Below are 25,840 nucleotides of genomic sequence, written 5' to 3'. Positions count from 1 at the left end.
TCTAACACTTCAGGATGCCATTACTTAGAGGTATTCCTCAGTCTCCTCTGAAATGAACAGCTTTCTGCAGACCACGGCCTCCCTATACCACCTCTGAGCCTCGCTCGAAACAGCAGCAGCTCCAATCAGTGCATCAGTTACCTAACTACTCTACGACTGGAGTCCTTGTAATCTGTAACCTACTTTAAGGCAACCATAGCTTATTATCCCCTGTAAATGCTGTTTCAAGTTCCTTCTATTCAAACTGTATTTGCCCTAAAATAGTTGATTAAGATGAAAAAAAAATTATGATCGTCCAAATGCTTGGATTCTTCCTTTGCACAACAGTGACACACATTATTAGTCATGGTTCTTTTTCCACAGACAGTAGGAGTATCTTTCTTAACATAAACATGAATAGCTTTCTTAATATAAAAAAGGTTCAAATGAAGTCTTGTTTAAAGGGTCTCTTTTTCTTTCTTACTCATCCTTTATATATTACAGTTTTACTGAAGTATGATTTATACTCCATGAAACTTGCCAGCAGGAGAGAGAGTTAGGGGTAATGGAAATACCCTAAAACTGATTGTAGTAGTGATTGCACAATTATGTACATTTACTTTAAAAATCACCGAATTACACACAAAATCAGTATCAAAGAGTCATCAAGGATTCAAGGCATGGGTGGTTCTCTGAGGCGTCGGAGAAGGCATGTTCTCAGAGACTTTTTGACACTGTTGAGATGTAAACTAGAGTCCAGTAAAAGTTACATTCAAACACTCTTTGCGTAGTTATCAAGGAATTTTTCAACATTCAAAGTTGACTACATCAGATTTTGCTTACAGAAATTTACAGTGGGGGCGTCTGGGTGGCTCAGTCGGTTAAGCATCGGACTGCGGCTTAGGTCATGACTTCACGGTTTGTGGGTTCGAGTCCCACATCGGCTCTGTGCTGACAGCTTAGAGCCTGGAGCCTGCTTTGGATCCTGTGTCTCCCTCTTTCTCTCTGCCCCTCCCCTGCTTATGCTTGGTCTCTGTCTCTCAAAAATAAATAAAAATGTTTTAAAAAAATTTTTTTAATTAAAAAATTTTACAGTGAAGTTAGAAACAAAACTTTAAAAAAAAAGTGATTGCTGTTGAAAGTGGTGTCATTTAAAAATAGATGAAGTCTTCCATTTGAACTCAACTCATACTGAGCACCCTTATTTGTGAATAGGACTCCCAAAATAGACTGGACATAGCCAGAGGAGAGACACTACGTCTGAATCTCCACCACTGAGCACAGCACTCAAAGCAACTGCGGTCCCCTCTAAGAACGCAGAGGGGGTAAGAAATTCCTCTTAGCTGTAATCAAGGTGCCAGCTAAGCCAAAATTAACAAATATTAAAAATAGAAATGAGGAGGCAGGGAGGTATTGGGGTGGGTCTAGAAGGGGAGCAGGACCAGTAAAGGAGGCAGAGAGGTGGATAAAATACATTCATTAGGCAGTGAGGACATGTAAAGAAGAAAATGGCCAAAATCAGCAAATCCATACAGGTAACCTGAAGCTACTCAATTAACTTATGTTTCATATTACCCAATTTACCACCTCGATTTCTCTTCTTCAACAGTGCTCACAGCATTAGGCAAAACAATGAATTTCATAAAACCTTGAGTTTGTACATTACCAATTTATTCCAACTCCTCTCTGGCTGATTTATTTCACATTTATAAAATCCTTGTAGATGATAAATATCACAGGCTCACATTACTAGAGTAACCAAAAATAAATAAAAATGTGATGAATATTTCAGCTTCTTTCATTTAAGAAAAGACTGCATAATGGAAAAAATAAACAACCTAGCAATATTTTTGTCAGGCACAACAGAGCATTTACATGTAACATACGCCTTGCTCTGTAACAATTTTCATTCAGAAACCTTAATGCAGTCATCCATCTTCAAGCTGACTGCTCTCAAGAATCGTGTATGATTGCAGAACCAACAATAGGCCTTCCTTCTGTGGTTTGATAACATATTTAAATTTCTAAAATTTTTAGAGACCACCCCCCCAAAAATAGGGTGATCCTGGGCCAGAAAGTGAAAGCCTTAAGAGTAGTAAATGGAATCCGACTTATGACAAATTGTTACGTAAGAAGTATTCAGTGAATGATAATTTCAAACAGATGGTGCCAAGAGAACCCCACTTACCCTCCAGAAATAATGCCAGAAAAAAAAAGAAATCCAACATTGACCTTTATAATAATTCAAGACGGTGGAGAAGACCATAATGAAATGAACAAAGCAAAACAAACAAAACAAGAAAGTATTAAGATAGAAAATACGCTTCTTTTAAAAGGGGCAAGAAAAATAAAATAGAAATGTGAGGGACGAATAAGAACACAAAATAGAAGAAAAAAGGAAGAGAACAATCAAAACAAACTTAATTTTCCTTTCCACTCAGGCAATTAAAATTACTTATCCAAGAAACCCACAGAGGTAAAAGTATCATTCAGCAAAACAGAATCTTATACTAGACATGGGGGCTTCTAGAAAAACGTACACTATACATTCTTTGCCTTCAGGTACCTGACATTCCAAGGGGTGACAGAGGGTCCATTCACCAAAATAGAAAGAAAAATAAAACAAGAGGTGACTTATACATAAGTGGACATAGCAAGTCCATGCAAGAAAACAAATAGGCCCTCATTGCCTGTGGCCTGAACTGGGACATTATCAGCCAAGACTCACCCAGCCTCTAGCATCTCCCAACCGAACTAACATTCCTCCAACAAAGCTGATCATATGTTCTCGTCTCAGAAATCTGAGTTCCCTTAAGAACAAGCTGCCACTCAATCTCCCAATTATCTGATCCCCAACTTGCCTTCCCAAGGCTCCACCTCCCATGGCAACCATCACCGCTCTTCCCCTGCCACACACGCCCTACAGTGGCAGCCAAACTACCCCACCTGCCATTTCCCCAAAGTGTACTGTGGCTTCCGTCCTCTGGTCACTGTTCACACCATCACTCTGTCTGGAACATCCACCATGCCCAGATTGTATCCATTCTCCAAAGCAACTGTGAGTGCTGCCTGCCACAGTCCTTCCTTGAAAGACCAGGGAAGTATCTCCTTCATCTGGATCCCCACATCACCATACCTGCACCTTTTTAAGGGCCCTAACATATACTGCATTCCAGTATACACACATACCCACATAATCCATACACACGTACATATCTGTACGCACATTTAAGTAGAGAAAATGCATATTAGACATCAGAAGTATATGTACGTGTATATAACATATGCGTATATCATTTCCCTCAAGATCTTGAGGTCAGGACTGTCCTTCACCCTCACATCTTCCACAACACCTAGTGGAGTGTGTTGCATGCAAGCCACAATAAAAAAGAGTAATGGAAAGCAAGCCAAAAGACTTTCTACCCTCAATCTTTGTAATGCAGACAACTCCTCTAACAGAATGCACTTTTCAATGGAGGACAGATTAAATTTTTATAAATGTATGTATGTGCTAAGAAAGGTAGAATATAAAATCTTTATAAATGTATGTATGTGCTAAGAAAGGTAGAACATAAAATTTTTAAATGTATAGAGGTACCAAGAAAGGTATTAATACCTACACTTGAAAACAACAAAATCAGGTTGAATAAAACAAAGGCCTCGAAAGAGCAAAACAGCAAAACCTGGCTTGAACATAATAAATAAAATAATAAAACACTGTATCCAAGAAGATGCAAACAAACAGGTCACCCTCAACAGAAATCAAACCGGCCAGCAGAGCATCATGGGTATAATATACACACTGTCCAGGCTTGGCAAAATTCACAACGGAAAGCTGAGCGTGTCAAAGCAAAAACACATGCTACCCCCCTTCTAGCGGCAAAATTTAAATTCAAGACTTAATGTGAAGCTATGCAAGGAAAACACAGTATCTCAACTATAAAAACGTACATTAAGAGGCCACACTTCATATAAGTTGACAAGAATAAAATAAAAACAACACAATTTTCTTATTGTTGTAATGTGTTTATTTTATAATCAAAAGAAATGTTTTATGAAAATAGCAGCAATTTGCAGCACATACAATTACATTCAGTTTTATAACAACGTAAAGACCGCTAACTGTGCATGTGGTCATTCAACCACATCCAAAATAAAAGTCTATTATTTCAGATTGGAAAATAATATGCTAAATACAATAAACATTTTTTTTTAATTCTTTAATTAACTAGACTTGCAACTGATTTTCCAATTTCTTAAGGAGACACCAAACCGACTCTTTAAGGCAAGAGCCACACAAACTAAAAGGAAGAAATTAATGGTATTATATCTACTCACTACTATCATTTCCTGAGTACCTACTATGTATCTAATCCTCAAAGCAACTAGTGACTCACTGAATACTCATTTCAATTCCTTTCTTCCCTTGAGAGATTCATAAAATAACTACAGAGAACTTCTAGAAAGGAGAAATACAACAACTGAAGCAAAAAACAGAATGCCTAGCTTAAAAAGAGGAGGCATATGGGACGCCTGGGTGGCTCAGCCAGGTAAGCCTCCGACTTCGGCTCAGGTCATGATCTCACAGTTCATGAGTTAAAGCCCTGTGGCAGGCTCAGTGCTGACAGCTCGGAGTCTGGAGCCTGCGTGGGATTCTGTGTCTCCCCCTCTCTCTCTGCCCCTCCCCCGCTTGTTCGTGTTCTCTCTCTCTCTCAAAAATAAACATGAAAAAAAAAAAAGAGAGAAGCCATAGAATTAGTAAAAAGAAAAAAAGATATATCAGAAAAGATTACCAGAACAGATTTTTCTTTATAAATAGGATATCATATGTATCATTAATTCATTGTATTTATAATATATCTCAAAAGTGCCTCAAACTACTTTCGTCATTAGTGTCCATGTTTATATGGAAAGAATTAGAACAGCCTCTTCTTTTTTTAAACAAAAAATAAAGGAGAAAAAAAGAGTGAGAATAAAGGGGAGTCCAAGGAGACTCAACATCTAGAGAACAGACATTCCAGAGAGAAAAGAGAAAAAACACAGGGGAAGAAAGAATCAAAGAAATAAGTCAGCAAATTTTCCCAAAAGTGAGTATTCAAACTGAAGGGTCAACACTATGGGTATAACAAAACTACTCTAAGACATTACATGGTCAAGTTTCAGAACACTGTGGGAAAATAAAAAAGAATCTGAGTTTCCAGAGGGAAGGGTGTCAAAAAAAAATAGAGAAAACAAAGAAAAAAGTGTATCAGAATTCTCAAGGGCAGCACTAGAAGCTAGACGACAATGGAGCAGTCTCTTCAAAATTCTAAAAGGAAAATTATTTCCAGCCTACAATTCTATCCAGGCACATTATCAATGAAGCATGAAGACAGAATAAAAGCCATTTTCAGACAGGCAAGGCCTGAAAAAATATACGCTTCCCATGGACTCTCCCTCAGGGAATTACAGAGGTTCACCAAAACAGTGAAATAGACCAAAAAAGAAAAAAACAAAAACAAAAAAAAAACATAGCATCCAGGAAATAGGTGATGTCACAAAAAATAATAACAATAATAACAAAAGCAATTCTCAGCATGATGAAGTGAAATTCTTTTTTTTTTTTTTTTTTTTTTTTTTTTTTTTTTAATTTTATTTTTGGGACAGAGAGAGACAGAGCATGAACTGGGGAGGGGCAGAGAGAGAGGGAGACACAGAATCGGAAACAGGCTCCAGGCTCTGAGCCATCAGCCCAGAGCCTGACGCGGGGCTCGAACTCACGGACTGCGAGATCGTGACCTGGCTGAAGTCGGACGCTTAACCGACTGCGCCACCCAGGCGCCCCGATGAAGTGAAATTCTTAACAGAAGTTGCAAACCCAAATCAGAGCAGGTCAGAAAGTGCTGAGAAAAGACTACAAGAAGATGATACCTACAGAATATGATGTACTAAAAGGGGGTCTACACTAATGGGGGTGAGTTTAGGGTTAGGGCAAACAAACAAACAAACAAAAAAATTAACTACAAGAATACACACAGTTAAGAAGTTCCCAGACAGATCTTACTATAACCTACAAAGCCCCTCTATGATTTAGTACTCACCTCGTCTCTTTCAGATCAGTATTTTACTCTACTCACTCGGTCAGCTTCAGCCAAACTGGCCTCCTTGCTATTTCTAGAAAATGGCCAGTACACTCCCAACTCATTTTTCTTTGGCTATTCCTTCTGCACAGAACATTCTTCCTTCAGAGAGCCAGATAAGTAAATACCCTCGCCTCTTACAGGTCTTTGCGCAAATGTCACTTTCTCAAAGAGGGTAATCAGTCAACCTGAATTAAAATTACAACCCGTGCCCTACTCCCCACCGTGTCATGGCCACTGATCCCTGTTGATCCTTGTCCCCATTGCACTTATCAGTTCCGCAAACACTGTATGTCCATTGTTTGTCTGTCACCCCTTCTAGAAGTAAGTTCCACAAAGAACATACCAAGGTATATAATAGCACGTGGCACAGAACACGAAATGAATGAAGATTTACTAAATGAATGAATGAGTGAATAAACAAGTCAACGAATATTTAAGGATGAAAAGGCAAGGACACAATACTACAGAAGGTTCTGGTCTCATCTGTGGATAGCATCTAACCATAATATTCATCCAACAAAATCAAATGCAATAGGAGAATAAGAGAATACTCGCTTTGTGTATGGGAGACAGACTGAGTTAAGAAAACTATATATGCATCTTCCATAAAGGGACATTCATAGATAAGGTGTAAAACTGAGAAATTAAAAAGTAACAACATAAGCATTTTATTTTTATGTATGACAACAGCCAAAGCTATCAAATAAAATAGCTACATAAAATAGCTCAAAGTAGTTATCTTTGGAAATACATTGGGTGAAAGTTTTTAAAATTATTTAACACTTGAAACCACACACAACTATAACTCATTAAAGATAAATTGAAAAAAATATGCTGGAAGAAGATACTCAATAGGCACATAATCCAAAGTTAATATCTAGATCACACTAAGAATGTCGAGACCAAATACCCAATAAAAATTAAGCAGTTATCTAAGAAAGCATTTCGTAGAGACAAAACATGAATGGCCAATAACTTGTAAAGGTGACCAAACTCATCAGTAATCAGGGAAGTGAAAATTAAAACCATACAGTCAGAGGGGCAGCTGGGTGGCTGAGTCGATTAGATGTCCGAGTCTTGATCTTGGCTCAGGTCATGATCTCACAGTTCATGGGATCGAGCTCTATGTCGGGCTCTGCGCTGACAGCATGGAGCCTGCTTGGGATTCTCTTTCTGCCCCTCCCCCGCTGACATGCTCACGCTCTCTCTCTCAAAATAAACAAACTTTAAAAAAAAAAACCCACAATGAGAGACTCTTTTATACCTACCAGCTCAGCAAATATTTAAAAGTCTGGTATCAAGAACGCTAAAAGAATATGAAACTACAGAAACTTTCACACACTGCCATCGTCCACTTGCAGACCCATTCCGAAAAACATTTGCATTGCCTAGTAAAGTTAAAGATGTACCTCCTCAACAACTCAGCAATTGCACTTCTACTTATATATCCTGCAGAAACCCTTTACGTATGTGTCAGAGGAATGCATAATCATTCTGGCCACAGTACAATTCTTATAACAAAAAAAAAAAAAAAACTGGAAACAAAACAAATTTTCATCTACAGAGAATGAATAATTATGCTGCAATATATTCACAACATGAAATATCCTTTTTTTTTTTTTTGATGTTTATTTTATTTTGAGAGAGAGCACACATAAGCAGGGGGAGGGGCAGAGAGGGAGGAGAAAGAGAATCCCAAGCAGGCTCCACGCTGACAGCACAGAGCCCAACGCAGGGCTCGATTCCAAGAAACGTGAGATCATGACCTGAGCCAAAATCAAGAGCTGGACGCTTAACCGAATGAGCCACCCAGGTGCCCCCCATAACATGAAATATCTTACTGGTAGTTAAAACTGAATCTCAAAGTAAGACCTGTGTGTCTTCCTTATGATTCCATTTATATAAAGTCAAACAGCAAAACTAAATATAAGTAAGTGGTAAAACTATCAAGAAAACAAAAGACTGATCAACACAAAATTCAGGACAGTGGTTCTCTCTAGTGGGGAGGGGGTCAGGGAAGAGTACAAACTGGGCTCTGGTGGATGTGGGTTCCTTTGCAGTACGAACATTTCATAATAAAATTCCAAACACAAAAGGTCAGACCTAGGACTGAACAGAATACAAAAAATGCATACCTTTTTTCATCCAAAAGACTTAAGTACAGAGAGGATCAGAGAGTTTAAGGACTTGCAAACAGACACAGACTCACTGTCAAAATTCAGAATTCAAGCTAGGTTTGCCTGATGCACAACTTGATATTCTTCCCATCTAGAAAACCAAAAAGCTTGCTTGGCTAACTTAAAAAATAGATGGACATTTCATTCTCAAATAACAAAATTAAAGGAGAGAAATCACTGGAAGTAGAAAACGCCCAATTTTCAAGTAACCCTCAACGTAGGTGGCCAATACATGGAGAAGTGTCATATATGAAGAATGGGCGAGGGCTGTAGGAATGAGCTGTGCAGCAATGAGAGCAGCTCGAACCTGCCGAAAAGGAGAGGAGGAGGGAAAGGAATGTCTACTGAGACCTCTTGGGCAAGGGTACTTCACATGCACGGTTTGAGGAGTTCTCGCAACACACTAGAGTGAAAAGTTAGGTATATACTCATTTCACAGATGAGAAAAATAAGACTAAGTAAGTGAAGAGAGAAGAAAGGCTTCCTCATTGAATATTCCCCTTGCCCCATCTGGCTCAGAGCTGTCCGCCAGATGAACAGAAATGCTCACACAATGATTACATACATATTACAGATATTTAAGATAACTATGCATGAGAGGAAGAAACGAAAAAGCCAAAATAATCAAAATGGACAATTTCTCCTCTCTGAAACAGTGCCAAGACGTCTACATCCACCTAATACTCTACCATATAAGAGAAGAAATGGTTACTTACCTGTGACCAGGATGGTAAATAGCTGTGTTGATTCCGTGAGGATAATGACTACTGAAGCTGAAACAGTGACTCTCTTGATAGCTCTGATTTGTTCCAACACTAAATTTAAGAAGGTAAATAAGAAATAAATACCAGTAAGGCACAGTGAGAGACCAAAAAATACCCACTGAAATGTCTACACTTAAAAAACACCACCAGGGGCGCCTGGGTGGCTCAGTCGGTTGAGCGTCCAACTTCGGCTCAGGTCATGATCTCACAATTTGTGAGTTTAAGCCCCACGTCGGACTCTGTGCTGACAGCTCAGAGCCTGGAGCCTGCTTTGGATTCGGTGTCTCCCCCTCTCTCTGCCCCTTCCCCACTCATGCTCTGTCTCTGTCTCTCAAAAATGCATAAACATTTAAAAAAATTTTTTTAATAAAAAATAATAAATAAATAAATAAATAAATAAGACACCACCAAATACAGCTGAGGATGTAAAACAACCAGAACTCAGATACATTATTTGTGGGAATATGAGTGGTACAAAAACTCTGGAAAAAGGTCTAGAAGTTTCTTACAAAAATAAACTATATCTACCCTATGACTCAACAGTTCTGCTCAAAGATAGTGACCAAAGAGAAATGACAATGTATATCCACAAATAGTTAAATAAGAATGGTCACAACAGCTTTATTCACTGTAGCCCAAAACTGGAAATCAGAATTCCATCAAAAGAAGAGCAAATACACAAATCGTGAATGTTATGGTCTGAACGTCTGTGGACACCCCTGCCCACCACGGATTGAATGCCTGCGTCCCCCGTAACATTCGTAAGTTAAAACTCTGACGCCAATATGATGGTATTTGGAAGTGGGGTGTTTGGGAATTAATTAGGTCATGAGGATAACACCCTCACGGAAGGAATCACTCTTCTTCCAAGAGGCCAGAGAGCTAGCTAGCTCTATTCCCACCACATGCAAAGAGCGGTCTGTAAGCCAAAAGACCACAGCCCAACCATGCTGGTACCCAGAATAGAATTCCACCCTCAGGAAGTGTCAGCAGTAAATTTCTGTTGTTGATAAGTCACCCAGTTATGGAACTCTGTTGTAACAAATCAAACTAAGACACATGAAATATTCATACAATGAAACACAATGTATTCTAATAAAATGGAATAAACAGATACATGAAAAAATGCAAATAAATCTCAAAATATGCTAAATGAAGGAAGCCTTAGACAGAAGGGTGCATATTATGAGTCCATTAATGTGAATTACCAGAACAGGAAAAACTTATCTAGAAGAAGAAAAAATAAAAAAAACAGCAGTTGCTCTAAGGGTGGGTGTAAACGGATTCACTGGGCAAGAGCATGAGGGAACTTTCTAGCATGATGGTAATGTTCTGCATCTTAATGGAGGTTTGAATTGCACAAGCACATGCATTTATCATAATTCATTGGCTGGTACACTTAAGATCTGTGCATTTCATTTCATCTGCAAATTTTACTTCAAAAGAGAAAACTATAAGCAAATATTGAACTTTAATTAATGACATGATGTGGAGGTATTTAAGTATTAACTCTGAAATTAATTAACAAGGAACACTGATTAAATGGCTAAATAGAGGGATGGACAGAAATGTGATATAGCAAGTATAATAAAATCCTCATTCTAGAATTTAAGTGAATGTATATGAATATTCACTATACAATTGTTTCAACCTTCCTATTATATTTGCAATTTTTCACAGTAAAATGCTGAAAGAAAAAAAACAAAAGCTGACACTAAGCCAGAGAAATAAACATTATGTCAAACCGGAGTTCCCAAATAAAGTATATTTTTTACCTTACGAGGTAACTTTTAAGTTCTCCTCGGTAATTGATGACCAGGAGTTCTGCAGACCACTGTGCACTGGCTTTATATTCTAAAAATATCAACCCAGCAATGGCACAGCTCAAATCACCTGCTAAACTGGATGCCTGCAGAAAAGGAGTAAATTAAGTCACTAAAAAGATACCACACAGAAGTTAACATGTGTGCAATTGGAAGACGTCCCAGACATTGGCCCTGCCAGGTGCACATTAAGACAGCCCCAGAACTGATCTGTATACTAAAGAATCATGCAAATCAGAGTGCCTAGAACCAGACACACAACTCTAGACCTGCCCTCCCAATCAAAGGCTAGAAGCACACAATCCTCTTTGGATGAGAGATTCTCCTAGGTTCGTGAATTTCTGTTCAGACTGTACTTCTATTGTGTGGACTGGGGGGGAGGGGGAGGGAGCAATGCCACAATTCAACTTCAAAGAACTCGAAGATACTTCAGATTCTGTGTCACCCTCTCTCTCTGCCCCTCCCCCACTCATGCTGTGTCTCTCTCTGTCTCAGAAATAAACATTAAAAAAAAAAAATTTTTTTTAAAGAACTCTAAGATACAGAACTCAGATATCACCTTCCAAATGTTGATTTGCATTGCCTGCAGGAAACAATGCTTCAAGAAAAAAGCCTCACTTAATTCCCATTTGCCCCATCAACAACTAGAAGGAAAAGGCACTTAAAACACTCATTCAATGGCAACCTTTTTCCATTAACTAAATATCAGGCTATATGGCTAAGGATTTGAAGGCATGTGCACCCTAGGAAGCACACATAATAAAGTTTATCACCCTGAATGACTCCTCACTGTCTAGAACCACCAAGATTGTGACCACATGTGGCTGCTGAACACTCATACGTGGCTAGTCCTGAGATCGGCTACAAAAGTAAACATGAAATTTCAAAGCCTTGGTATCAAAGAAAGTATCTCGTTAATACTCTTTACATGGATTACATGCTGAAATAATATTTGTGATATACAGGATTAAATATTAAGTAAATTTCACCTGTTTTCTTCTACTCTTAATGCAGCTACTAGAAGATTTAAAATCACACATGCGATCATATATAAAGTTCACATGACTTTTCTATCAGATAGTGCTTAGTCCAGGAAACAGGGATCCAAACTTCCTAGTTTGATTCCCCAGGACTTCCATAATAGGAGCCTAACACATTTTTTCAAGTTTTTCCACTCATTATTTCTGAACAAAAACCATTCTCTATATCATAAGTTCTTATCCCCAGCTTCTCGTTAGAATCAGCTGAAAAACCTATAAACAGGGGCGCCTGGGTGGCTCGGTCGGTTGAGCGTCTGACTTCAGCTCAGGTCATGATCTCACTGTGAGTTCCACCATCAAGCTCTGTGCTGACAGCTCAGGGCCTGGAGCCTGCTTTGGATTCTGTGTCTCCCTCACCCACACCCTCCCCCGCTCACTCGTGCTCTCAAAAATAAACATTAAAAAATGAAAAAAAAAAACAAACCTATAAACAATATTAATTCCCAGAACCCACTCCCATCAATTAAATCAGAATTTCTACGGGTCGAGTCTAGAAAATCAAGTAATTTTTTGTTTTTCTTTTCTTTATAAAGCTTTCCAGGCAATTCTAAGATGCAGCCAGAGTTAGAAATGCTGTTGTACCTATCTCTGTATCTTGGGTCATTCAAGGAAGAAGGACACAAAGTGAAAAGTGCTGGGTCCCTGAAATTGTTTCACTTAGGAGCTGGATTGCCATGGCAACAGCCTGCCCCCCCCCCCACCCCCAATTCAATTTTAGTTTTCCAAACTGTAAAGCACAGATAATATCTGTCCAATCTACTCGAAGCATTCTTATGAACATTAAATGAGAATATATGTCAAACTCATTAATAAAGTAAAGAGCACTACACAAATACAAGTTATTACTACCAGTCATTTCTTCACTCTCCCTTTCAATTTCTATCCTTTTAGGATGACAGACGCAGCTCCTCTGAAAGCTGTTCCCTACTGCAGCAGCCCACTGACTGCTCTTCCCCCCCGGAACTTCTCAACAGCTTTCCATACCTCTGTTTAGCATTTACTTCCCACCATGGTTTTTTGGGGGGGTTGTTGTTGTTGTTTTAAGGTTTTTGTTTTTTTTTTTTTAATGTACTTATTTTGAGAGAGAGATAACATGAGCAGGAGAGGGGCAGAGAGAAGGGAGACGGAGAAATCCCCAGCAGCCTTCACACCATCAGCACAGAGCCCAATGTGGGGCTTGAACCCCCGTCGAAACCAAGAGTCAGACACTCAACCGACTGAGCCACCGAGGCGCCCCACTTCCCACCATGTTTTGATGCCAATGGATTACCTCTGAACACCGCACTACAAGATACAAAGGAAAAATATTTCATGTACAGATATCTACCTACTAGATTCTGAATATCTTAAGTTCACAACTTACTCAGACTTACATTTCTATTTCCCCTCTTTCACATTCATTCAAGCACCTTCACATACTTGTTTGAATGCCTTTCGTGTAATGAGCTTCCGGTTACATACATACCGGGGTAATAACAAAGAGTTCGCTTCCCATGAGATCAAACACCCTCACGGTTCCCGTACTTTCAGCGTAGGCCAGCAGGGTACAATCGTAACTCCACGCTACACGTCTCCACTGGGGTTTTGGGTCTTTTGGAACTACAATGAAAGGAAAAGAAGTGGTTGTAACAATGTGTTACACAGATAGTTTAGCTGCAGTAACTATAAATGTAAATTATTCAACTCTATTACATCCTCTCCCAAGGATTTCTAATGCTTCAGTTCAATCGAAGAGAACAGTTCCCGGAAAGCCACGTCAAGTAAGAGTGGGACATCCGAACCAGAGCCAGCTCTGCCCCGCTTACTCCGGAAGGAAAGACGGTGACCCCAGTGGTCTGGTGAAGGCTGAGCATGCCCTGGTGTGGCAAAGGCCTGGGAACAGCGCACCTCAAAACACTCACAAAGTTAAAATGGATCAAAAGCAGAGAGAGTGGGCAGAAAATAATTCCAATCCAGTGAGTTCAGCATCTCTAACAGCAAAAAATGAAAATTTCACCTGAAATCTTCTAAATATACCAAATACAGATACCAAGGAAATACAATGCAGTATTCTGCAGAAGAAATATACACACGCATGTGTAATACACAGACACAGATATTAGGTAAGTCAAGTACTATCCTGGATCAGTCATGCAATTATAATATTTTAATAACCAATCTTAACAATCTAACACCTGTACTTTTTCTGTTCTGAATTTTTCAGTACAATAATGAAGAAAAAAGCTGTCGGCTACAAAAAAACAAACAAAAAAAGGGACAGTGAAACTCTCGACTCTGTTAGCTTTGTTTGAGGCTTTTGATGTTTTGTGGGCTTCAGTTGTCCCTCATTAGAATGCCAGCACTGAAGAGACAGGGCCACTGCCTTTTCCTTTACCAGCAGGGACTCCAGATGATTAGGGGACTGACAAGGTGACATCGCGAGTCAAGAGCAAAGAAAGCCCTGGACCTACGTGTCCTGCCTTCCCAAACAGTGAACACTTCACCACCACACACTCACCGCCTCTCGGTCAGAGTTTGGACAGGGCCTCAGGACGGCCTCAGAAAGGTTTCCGAGATGCACTGGCTCCTCTCTACTCCCCTAACAGAATCGCCCAGTTAAGGCTTCGCTGTCTCTTGCGGAGACGCTCACAACAGCCCCCCCCCCCCCAAGTGGTCTCCTCCCTTCCACTTTCTCCCCAATCCTTCCTCAATACTCTCCAAAGAGATCTTTCTAAGGGGAACAGATCCCATCCTGCAGCTGCATGGTTTTCCATTTCCAACAGAATGAAGTCCAAACTCCTCCACATGCACGAACGGCCCCATTCAAATAGCCCCATCACAGCCTTCCAGTGTCCCCTCCTACCACTACCACCTCCACATATCCGACGAGCCAACAACACAACTGGCAAAAAAGCAAACCACACACACTCAAGTCTCAGCCTTTTGTACACATTGCTACCTCTACCCAGAAGGTTCTTTTTTAATTTTTTTTTAAACATTCATTTATTTTTGAGACAGAGACAGAGAGTGAACAGGGGAGGGGCAGAGAGAGAGAGGGAGACGCAGAATCGGAAGCAGGCTCCAGGCTGCGAGCTGTCAGCACAGAGCCCGACGTGGGGCTTGAACTCACAGACCACGAGATCATGACCTGAGCTGAAGTCGACCGCTTAACCGACTGAGCCACCCAGGCGCTCCAGAATGTTCTTCTTTAGTACTCCTCAAATGGTTCTCTTTTGTTACAACCACCTGTGTTAAGGAGTGGTTACCTCCTCCTTCCTGGACATTCTCCCAAACTGACTGCTCTCCTCTCTGTGCCCCAGATATGCTGTACAAAACTCCCCCATAGCATTGATCGCATCGTATTATGTTGTTTCCATGACTGTTGCCCCCACCCGTTTCTGAACTCCATGAAATCACAGACAGTGTCCTACTCAACACTGCCATCCTGGGACCTGGAACAGAAAGTGATTAGTTTCACTTTCTAATCTTCACTAGTAAGTGAAGACTACGTCTTTCAGAGAAGTCTGTATTAACAGGACAAGGTAACAGTAAGAGTTTAGCATCCTTCAAGGACTACCAATTAAACATGAATCACATAACTGAAGACTTCTTTCCACCTAAAAGAGATAACACAGAATTCAGACTTCCCTCTTATCTCTGTAATACCCATAATATATGTTCTTTATATGAGGAAAGTGTACCAGACATCAAGGAGTTTGTCTATTTATCAACAGGTAAAAAACATACCAAAAAAAAAAAAAAAAAAAAACAATCCAAGGGGGCCTCTGAATACAGGAGGGTCTAGTGGATTTATTAAAGATAAACAAAATACTACATACACTCTAGAAAAGCAACTTTTTTAATGATAATAAAATGAAGAAAAATATCAGTTCTCTGTCTTTATAAAGCTAAAAAAAATCCAAACTTGGAAGTAAACACAGGCACAAAATGATAAACAACACAATACAAGACCCACATACACACAGATGCCACATAAGCACCAGCAAGAGGACACTTTAATGCCCTGAAAAATATTCATGTGCTCAAGAAACACAGCAATATTTTTCCATTATTACTGTTTTACCTGTGATAACCGGGTTTTTTCCTCTTATTTCATTTTGCTAGGATAAACAGATTTATGCACCACATTCTGTTTCTGTCTGAAATAGGTTCCATCTAAAGGGGATTTGTTTTTACTATTACTTCTAGTTATAGCCAGTAGCTCCAGAAAACTCTGCATGTGTTTTGACCCAGATAAAGATGTTTTCATTACAAAATAAGATTTCACATAACAATGTAAAAATAAAGGCTTTATCAACAGATTCTTCCAGCCGACTGTGTGGTTTTGGAAAGGAACAAACAGTCCAGATTTAAGTGTTAATGGGGTTGTCTGAAGGGTATTCAGAAAGGCTGCTGGTCAAGTTAACCAGCCATCTGACAACCTCCACATTCATGGTCAGACTGTTCATTCTTGCTCATATCTTGCACCGGCTGCAGCCCCTTCAACCTGCCTGGGTGCCAAGTTCTTTCCCACCTTACGCTTTTGTCTGTGCTGTTTTCTCAGCCTGGAACCCTTTCCCTAGGCCCTCTCTTGGCTCCTTTTCATCTTTCAGGTCTCACTTTATGTACCGCTTCCCCAGGATGCGTTCTCTGACCACCCTGGCTAAAGCAACCCAAGGCCCCATTATTCGCCACAGCCCACTGGTTTCCTTTCCTCCACATATCTGATCCCAAACGATTATGCACATGTTGGTCTACTTTTTATCATCTGTCTACTCACTTAAGCTATAAATTCCAAAATGCCTGGGCCCGGGTCCATCTTGTTCCGAACTGCCTCGCCGGGGCCTAGTACACTGGTGGTAGCAGTCAGCACTCAAGCGCTAACAGATCACACGCTAATCCAGGGCTCAGCCCCCGGATTAGAGACACAGGACAAGATTACGAGGTAAGGAACACTGGGTTCTCTTCTCAGCGCTGCCATAAAACCAAGGGGTGTGAGCTTGGGGAGAGCACCAAGGTGCCGCTTGGTCATTTGCGAAATGAAGGGCTGAATGAACAATCTCCCCCGGACTCGCTCTGACTGCTAAATCGAGAACCAGTGAGCAAAAGCAAACTAGTGAGGCTACGAAGACTTGGAGTCTCGAATGTTTGAAGTAAGCACTGGCAAAGACACGAGAAAAATCTTATAATCCTAGAATGAGAAAGGTCTAACCATGACGAGAAACTCTGAAATCATACTAGGAAAAGAAAAGAAAAAAAAAAAAGGGCAAATGTAGTCACAAGAGAAAAAAAAAAAAAAAACACCGCCACCATAACAAATTTCAAAGGAAATCAATTGGGTGACAATATCTGTAACATATGTGACAAAGTATTAACATTCATACTATCAAGCCAATAAGAGCAAGTAAGCTAAGGGTAATATAGGCAAAAGGGTATGATCTAACAATGCACAAAAAAATAAAAATAGCCACTTAACATATGCTCTAATAACTAAAAAAAATGCAAATTGAAAATGAGATACTAATTTATCCTTTGCCAGTGAACCTAACAAATACTTCTTAAATACGTAACATACGGTGCTGACAGTGGAGCAAAAAAACTGCTTCCATCATACCTTTTTCATAGTTGTATATATAGGTGGAACCTTCTGGAAAGAATTACAGCAGTAGCTATTTGAGTACTACACCCAGACACAAACAGGATGTCTTTCCAGCGCTGGTGAAGAGGGATGGGGGAGAAGATGGGTAAGAAAAAGAGGAAGGAAACAAGCCCCTGTAAGCAACGTAAATTTCTATCAAGAGGAGAACAGATGAATAAAATGTGGTTCACATTCTTACAGGGGAAGACTGTGGCTACGCTGAAAAGACTGAAATGCATCTGTACGCACTGATTAGGAAAGACATCGATACAGTCAGAGGGAGAGCAACCTGGGAACAAAGTCCACAATAGGATCTCGACTTGTTAACGACAAACTCAATCCATCTATGTACAGGTTTACAGAAGCAGAGGTTTTATATTAAATCAGTAATATAAGTCCCCGTGAGAAATGCAAATGGAAAAGAAACTTTACGTTCTCTGCCTCTGCATTGTTTGAATTTGTTATGTGCATGTACTGCTTTTGTAATAAAATAAGCACGGTAACTAGTTTCAGACTAGATCTCCCACCGTGAAAGAAAAATATGTCAAAGACCCGTTTCAGACATTATCTACAGGCAGTGCAAGACTGTGACCCGAGGGAGAGGCTGCTTTCAGCCGGTAGGCACCTTCTAGACCGCCTTGTGTGAAGAGAGACCTCCAGCTGCACGTGCAAATCTCAAGGAACTGAGCAGATACAGAATGGAGTCACAGAGCTACACTGGAGCTACAGAGCTGAATACCACCTGCAAGGCAGCTTTCCAGAGGGAAGTGAGGGAGGCAGAGAAGGAAACTGAAAAATGTGCAGAGATGAGCCCTGGGTCTTTGGCGCCACACACACACACACACACACACACACACACACATATTCCACAGGGCCACACCGCCAAGGAGAAGGGGACTGACTATCGGCAAAAGCGACTTCCAGAGGTGGGAGAGGATTTGGAAATGTTTGAATTCCACCTCATCAGAGTGGAGAGACGTTCATGAACACTCGGAGCTTTCATAAGACATCCCAGAAAGACTCCACCATAAAGTAGGACTAACCTAACCCCAAAATAAAAGCTACTCTAAACCTATGTTAGAAGACTTAAAAAAAAAAAAAAAAGCCTTAAAAAATTAAGCTGATTAACTACTTCCCAGAGCAAACCTCAATACTCTAGTAGGGATGATAACAAGGCTCGCTAGCTCAGCTCCATAATGTTGAGCACACAATCTAAAGTGCAGGAAAATATACATAATCATGGGAAAACTCAGCCAATAGAAACACGCCCAGAAATGCTACAAACTGAGGAATGAGCAGACAAGGACTTCAAAACAGCTATTATAGCATATTTGGGAATTCAAAGAAAAACATAAACATAGGCAGTATATAGAGAATGTCAACAGAAATGTGATGGAAGCTACAAAATATCGAGATATCGAGCCAGGTTCTAGAAATACAAAAACACAAAAGACGGTGTCTGGGCCTGGGCTGTCATGGGGCCCACCAGGCCACCAGTGCACTGAGGGGACCTCAGCTCCTCACAACAGGCGAACTACTGCTTGGTACCAGAAGCTCTGGTTTACGGGATCTCAAAATCAGAAATAGGAGAGAAATCTCTTAACATAGTACAGCTCTAAAAAAAAAAAAAAAAAAAAAAAATCTAATTCCTTGTGGTATTATTTAGGTCACTATTCAAGACAGGAAGAGAAGACTAGTATTTATGGCCTGGCAAACAGAGCCAAAACAAGTTGCAACCCACATTTAAAACATTCTCAAATGGCATCTATTTTATAAAGCAATAATTGAAAAATATCAAAGTGGAACCAAACAGTTCCTATTTTAGTTTGCAGACTCTGCAATATGTAGTTTCAAAAATGCATTAATAACAATCTGGCTCCTTTTCTCCAGGCAGACACAGGAAATCTCATTTGGCATATGAGAGTTATTCCTATAAAGAAGAGTCAGATAATAAGCAAATGATCATTACCTCAAATTATATGAAATGGAAAGAAGCCATTAATGCAGCATTAAGGTCATAAATTCATACATTTGGAAGCCAACAAAATAAAACATTAGTTCGCAAAGCATTATTATCCCATCCATGCTGCCACATTAACTGTATGCACTAAAACCTCTAACAAATATTATAATTTGTGTGAAATACAGAGGGATAAGCTTCCTATTTTCATGTTAACTTGTAGATCTTTCAGTTTACGTACTGGTTAAGAGTGGATGTCTAATGTCACAGCTCAAAAGGACCCTGCATGTCTGAATCACTCCAACATGCTGAACATGCTTCTCAGCAGCTCACCACGGGCCCCCCAAGCCCTCACCCGACAGAAGCACAGCACTGGGAAAAACATAATTGAATATCTATCCCTAAATTATCCTTCTGGGAACATCTTGATCCTTACGCATTATTTAAGCCAGGTCTGGTCTACTTTAATAAGCGCTGGTGAAGACTACTGAGACTAAATTCAGAAAATGCTAGTACCCCAAACTTTAGAAATGCACACACACCACTCTCCTTCTATTATTCTCAACAGGTTACTAAGCAAACAGGACCTCTTATCTACCCTTATTGTTTGTGGCATGTATACACATTTGTGTGCAGTAAGAATAAAAGCATGGTGGGGGCAGGGGACACCTGGATGGCTCAGTCAATTAGGCTTCCGACTGACTATTCTGGCTCAGGTCACAATCCCAGGGTTGTGAGATCAAGCCCCATGTCAGGCATAGAGCTCGCATAAGAATCTCTCTCCCTCTTCCTCTGCCCCCCACCCCCCACTCACTCAGTCTCACTTTCTCTTTCTCTCTCCCTCCTTCCCTCTCTCTACATACAAATTATAAATCTATATATCTATATCTATATCTATATCTATATCTATATATATACATACATACAGTCATGAACTTCTAAAACTAACTCACAGGAAATAGACAAATATACTTGGTTCACACACAAACTTACAAACATTATTGTAATAGTTCTCAAGTATCATTACCTATTTGATAGGGTCAAAAACTGTGTGCCTATTATGGTGTTAGACACCATGCTTGGCACCAGGAACAAAAAAAAAGCTGAATAAGATGGTAGCCCTGCCTTCAAAGAATTTACAGTCTAACCGGGAAACAGATAAGCATAGCAACAACTAAGGGGAAAAAAGCAGATTAGCCTATGTATGGTGATACATGTTCAAACAAGTCCAAGGAAAACATTAAGAAAGATGCACAAATGAGGAGGAAGCAGGCAGGGAGGGAGGTTTCCCAAAAGAGCTGATGCCTGAACTGAAATATGCAAGACTCGTTAATTAAATATAAAAGTGAGAGTTTCTAGGCAAAAGGAACTATCTGTACCAAGGCGTGAAAAGCACGGGGCGGGGGGGGGGGGGGGGGGGGGCTAGAAAAGCACAAGAGGCTCTGTGCTAGAACACGGGATGTATGGCAGGGAGATCTTAAGGGACACACAGACTGAAAGGTCAGAAAAAAAATGAGCTGTACTCTACAGTCAGTGGGGAACAAATGAAAGATTTTAGGCAGATTAACAGTACTGGTAGCAGTAGCAAAAGCGATCACTTAAGGTCTCCTAAGTACTTAGCATACATCAGACATTATGCTAAGAGCTTTACATATATTAGCTCATAATGTTTCCACAACCCAATCTATAGTATTATGCCCACATTACAGATAATTGAAGCTCAGAGAGGTACGGTAACATCCAAGGTCATGTTTCTAGAAAGCAGGGGAGCCAGATTTGAAGGGCAACCTGATAGAATTCTCATTTAAGAGCAATGAATCTGGTGTGAAGTGTGGATCTGTTGAGAGGCAAACAGAAGAAAACCTTGTCAGGAGACTTACTTAAAAAAAAAAAAAAAAAAAAAAAGACAGTGAAAATGTTAAAAACCAGTGCTGGGGCTGTGATGGCAGAAGTGCAGAAATGGAGGCAAGAGATATTTTAACAGGTTCCCAGGGCTTGGTGACATTAAGCTAAGGCAATGCTTCCCCACTGTGTCCTCACTACAACTGCAGTGAATTGTGTGTCTCTTCCCCTGATGGACTACAAACCCTTAAATCCAGGTCGTCTAAGGCTTACTCCTCGCTTCACATGTAGCACCCAGGAAGAGTGTCTGGCACACAGTAGCAGCTTAATAAATATTTGTCAAAGAAGACAGAGAAGGAAAAAGGAGGAGAAAAGGAGGAGAAAAAGAAAAGAAGGAAAAAGGATTCCTGGCTTGGTACAGCTAATGGTATCATTGACAATCTAGGGAACAGAGCCAAAGAACAGATTATAAGAAGGAGAAATAAGTTGATATAAACAAATAGGCAATGTTACATTTGCTTTTAAGTTATAATATATACTATTTGTCAAGACAGCTCCGTAAGAACTCTATTACTACCTTACCTACTAGCATATGTGGAATTATAAAATTATTAGAGCAATTCTGACATACTAACAGAATATTGCCATTCATATGAAAACTGAAAACATTTTCCAAACACATGATCTTTGATTTTCAGAACCGATGTGCATGGCCAAAAATGGCAAAAATGAGAAGGAAACTCGCCCTGAGCCACTTACTGAGGGTGCATCTGACAAGGAGCTTAAGCATTTCCTTGGAGAAGTTGGGGAAAATCCTCGATATAACCAGTATTTTGTAGATTTCAAAACTATTCATGTCTTCCTTCTCCTAGCTTTCTTTCATTGTCGAGGATCTATTTTACCCTAATGTTACTTTAAGATAAAATATGTATACCATGTTCTTCCAACTAAATGAGAAAATGTAAGTGAAACCCTAAATACAGTGGCTGGCACAGAGTAAGGACACTATAAATATTTGTTGTCACCATCGCAACAACCACGATTACCATCGTTCTCATTCCTACAACTACTACACTAACTAACCCACCCAAGGTCAGACAGATGGACCTGCAGGTCAAGTAAAACATACGTGGTAGTTGCATTTATCTCCTAATTTAGCGTCCTCCTAATTCTTCTCTTCCTGTAAGGTTCCCTCTGCCTTTTCCTCCTGTTCCTGCAGAAAGAAACACGCCCCATGGCTACTCTTCTACGCATCCTTCAGGCTGATTTCCAAAGTCACTTTTTCTTAACAATCCTGTCACACAGCCCCGGTTAAACGCTCACTCTGCTCTGTATTTTTCCTTCATCAGATTTGTCACAGTTTGTACTTCTATTTTGAGTGTCTATATACCTCATGAGGTAGGGGACAGTGACTTTTTGCTCACAATCATATCCCTAGTACCCCGCAAAATGGTTCATGTACATAAAGGATAGTAATTGGTGTTGAATACGTCACCAGAAGAATGAGTAAATTCCAACACTTGACTTATACGTTTTTTTGCATTGAATTCAAAATAAAAGACTAGAGGTGCCTGGCTGGTTCAGTCAGTACAGCATGTGACTCTTGGATCTCGAGGTCATGATTTCAAGACCCACACTGAATGTAGAGATTAAGATTTTTAAAAAGTCAAAAAAAAAAAAACAAAAAACAAAGATTAGGGACACAAATACTTTATCCCAAAACTGGCACAGACTTTTATTTTAAAAACAGCTTCAATTTCAAATCTCTTCAAAATGGTCCAAAATGGACTAAGCAAAACATTTTAAGACAGTAAGAGAAATCAGTTAAGATGTTTTAAAAGTATTTAATAAAGTCACAACAATCTTTGTTAATATTTAACATCTATTCTGACTTTTAAGAAATACTGTTAACTGTTGCAACTTTGAAACTTCCATTTTGTAAGTATTTTGGAAACTCTTACCTTGACATTTCCCAATAATGGATGTAAAATCATCTTTTGCGGACCTGCAAAATATGTGTAAAATTAAGCCAATAGTTTCACCATCACAACATATTTTGTCGCACTATGAAACCCCACAAAAATGATACAAGAGACAACTTGTCCGCACAACACCAAACCAGTCCTTCTCTCAGACATGGATTTGTGCTCAAACAAGTCCCTTTCATTGGCGACATTTTCTCCCAACCTTATTTCACCAGAAATGGAGCTATACCTAGAATACGGCAATACAAGAATGAGATTAAGCATGGTCTTTTAATACAATAGAGACATTGGCCCCCTCCCCAAACATTCTGATTCAGCAAATACGGAATGGGATCCAAGAAACAACGTTTTTTTAAAGCTCCACAGATTGATTTTGGTCACGAGCCATGGTCTGTATCATATTACAAAGTTTAAATCACTTAAGAAAAAAGATCAGGGCACCTGGCTGGCTCAGCCGGGTAAGCATCTGATTTCTGATTTCGGCTCAGGTCATGATTTCATGGTCGTGAGTTCGAGCTCCACATCAGGCTCTGTGCTGGCAGTGCAGCTTCGGATCCTCTGTCTCCCTCTCTCTCTGCCCCTCCCCCGCTCTCTCTCAAAAATAAACATTTTAAGAGGAAAAAAAAAGGTCTTGCTTTATAAATCAAATAGCTTTAATAAGTGACCATATTTGTTACCAGTGACCTATTTAAAATCTGTGATCTTGAAATATATGCCTAAGTAGTTTAATTATTATATGTTCAAAAATGAAAAGTTGGTAAACCATCTAGAAAATAATTTCATAACAATTATCTAAAACCTTAACGTCTACGGTCATTTGATCCATTGCCTCAATTTCTATAATGAAGTTATCTCTAGGAAATAATTACAGATACACACAGATCTCAAGGAAATTCATGGAGCCTAATTTATGAAAGAGAAAAATGTACCCAGTATAAGATTAGATTTTGCCAACTGCACTCAATGAAATATTATGCAATTACTATATGTGACATGGAAAGATGCTCATAATTTTCAAAACTTATCAAGAGAAGACATATCAAATAGAATGCAGAGTATTGTTAGACTAAGTATTACCCACACATACACACACACACACACAGAAAAATTCCAAAGAACATACAACATTTGGCTGAACTGTAATTTGTAGTTCTTCTTTCTTGAATACTTAACTATTTTCTAATATTGGTAAAGTGACTAAGCATTACTTTTAAAACAAATTTTAAACACTAATATTTTTAGCTGTTTATTAAGATACTGTATTATGACAAAAGCCAATTATAAATATGTTAATAAACTTCCTCAAGAAATTGACTATTCAGCCTCCGCACGGAAGACAGAAGAACATGGTCTTTGAAGTGAAGCTGACCTGATTTCAGCTCTATCTGGGTAACCTGGACAAAATATTTAATAGGAGTTTCATCTTCCTCTCAACAAAATGGGATGGGTAATATCACCTTCATTGCTTAGGGAAGGATTAAAGAAGACATTATGCATAAATTAGCACAAACTAGACCTAAGTCAGTGTTCATTTCTTTCATCCTTAATACAGATCATCACAAATAATAATTGCTCTTTCGCTGAGAAAGGTGAAGGAGAGAGACATAAATTTGGTTTTGTCGAAACTTCGCAAATGTATTCACTTAAGCAAATTTGGGGGCGGGTGCCTTTTTTAGAAGAGTCCCTTATTTTAATGCTTTTTACTGGGTTCTGTGATGGTTCCTTATTCCCATATTTATAACAGCCCATAATCATAAGAAATTGTTACTTCGCTATTTAGGAAAAAAGGAAACACACATTAGCCACATAATACCTACTTACTGCCAAATTACAGATTAAAGTAGCAATTCACAACAAGTCACTTTTCATCCACGTGAGCCCCGCACACAAGCAGGTTAGGTGTGCCAGATAAGAGCAAGTGACTGGGGCTACCTGCCGCTCACCACACACACACACACACAGCGGCCCTAGTCCGATCTTACAAAAGGCAGGGCTCTCTCTAAACTAAAACTAACATGTGTTTCAGGTTTCCATCTTTCTCCCTGCCATTTGCTATTTATGACTGCTTCCAAGTAACGAATAAGGACCCCAGACACTAGAGTTACCACTCATAGTCTAATACAATCAACACTATTTCCCGAACGCCAGCGGCCTACTCCTATCACAACGGCGCCAATCTTGCATCGGACGTGTTCTTCACACCGGAGTACAAAATACACGTGGAAGAGCAAGAACAAAGGTCTTAAGTATTCAGGTTCGGCCACCGTTCACAGGGTTTACTTTGAGGACCTACCCCACCCCTTTTTCTTTAATGATGACTCCACATCTTCGCTCAGACTCTCCTTTCAGGTCCCTACAAACTGTGTGTGTCTGTTAATTCAGCAGAAGGAAAAGACTGCCAAGGCTGAGCAGTCAGCGGACTATACCCGGTGAGGCACTCCCCGCGTCTGCTGCCTCTGTCCCACTCGCAAACACCTTACTTATTCAGCAAACATCAACAAAGCACCGATTATGTTCAAGGAAATATCCAG

At 39.7% G+C, this 25,840-nt stretch overlaps 1 protein-coding gene across 3 annotated transcripts in view; it reads right to left on the bottom strand.

Moving 5' to 3' along the window:
• Positions 1 to 25,840, bottom strand: part of NBAS (NBAS subunit of NRZ tethering complex) — a 329,555-nt gene that overhangs the window by 293,120 nt on the left and 10,595 nt on the right. For 2 of the 3 annotated variants that reach the window (XM_053891145.1, XM_019451545.2), the window contains exons 6-9: positions 23,286 to 23,329; positions 13,371 to 13,504; positions 10,818 to 10,951; positions 8,995 to 9,093 (exon numbers count right to left, since the gene is read on the bottom strand). In XM_053891145.1, coding sequence (XP_053747120.1) covers positions 8,995 to 9,093; positions 10,818 to 10,951; positions 13,371 to 13,504; positions 23,286 to 23,329 — 411 coding nt within the window. Of the gene's footprint in view, positions 1 to 8,994; positions 9,094 to 10,817; positions 10,952 to 13,370; positions 13,505 to 23,285; positions 23,330 to 25,840 lie in introns of those variants that run through there. The other variant, XM_053891146.1, reaches the window with a different exon arrangement.

Source organism: Panthera pardus, unplaced genomic scaffold (genome assembly GCF_024362965.1).
Source record: "Panthera pardus isolate Hobbes unplaced genomic scaffold, ASM2436296v1 HiC_scaffold_26, whole genome shotgun sequence".
In the NCBI taxonomy this organism is placed as follows: Eukaryota; Metazoa; Chordata; class Mammalia; order Carnivora; family Felidae; genus Panthera; species Panthera pardus.
Note: the sequence above shows the minus strand (reverse complement) of the source record. Positions and strands in the feature narration are given on the sequence as shown.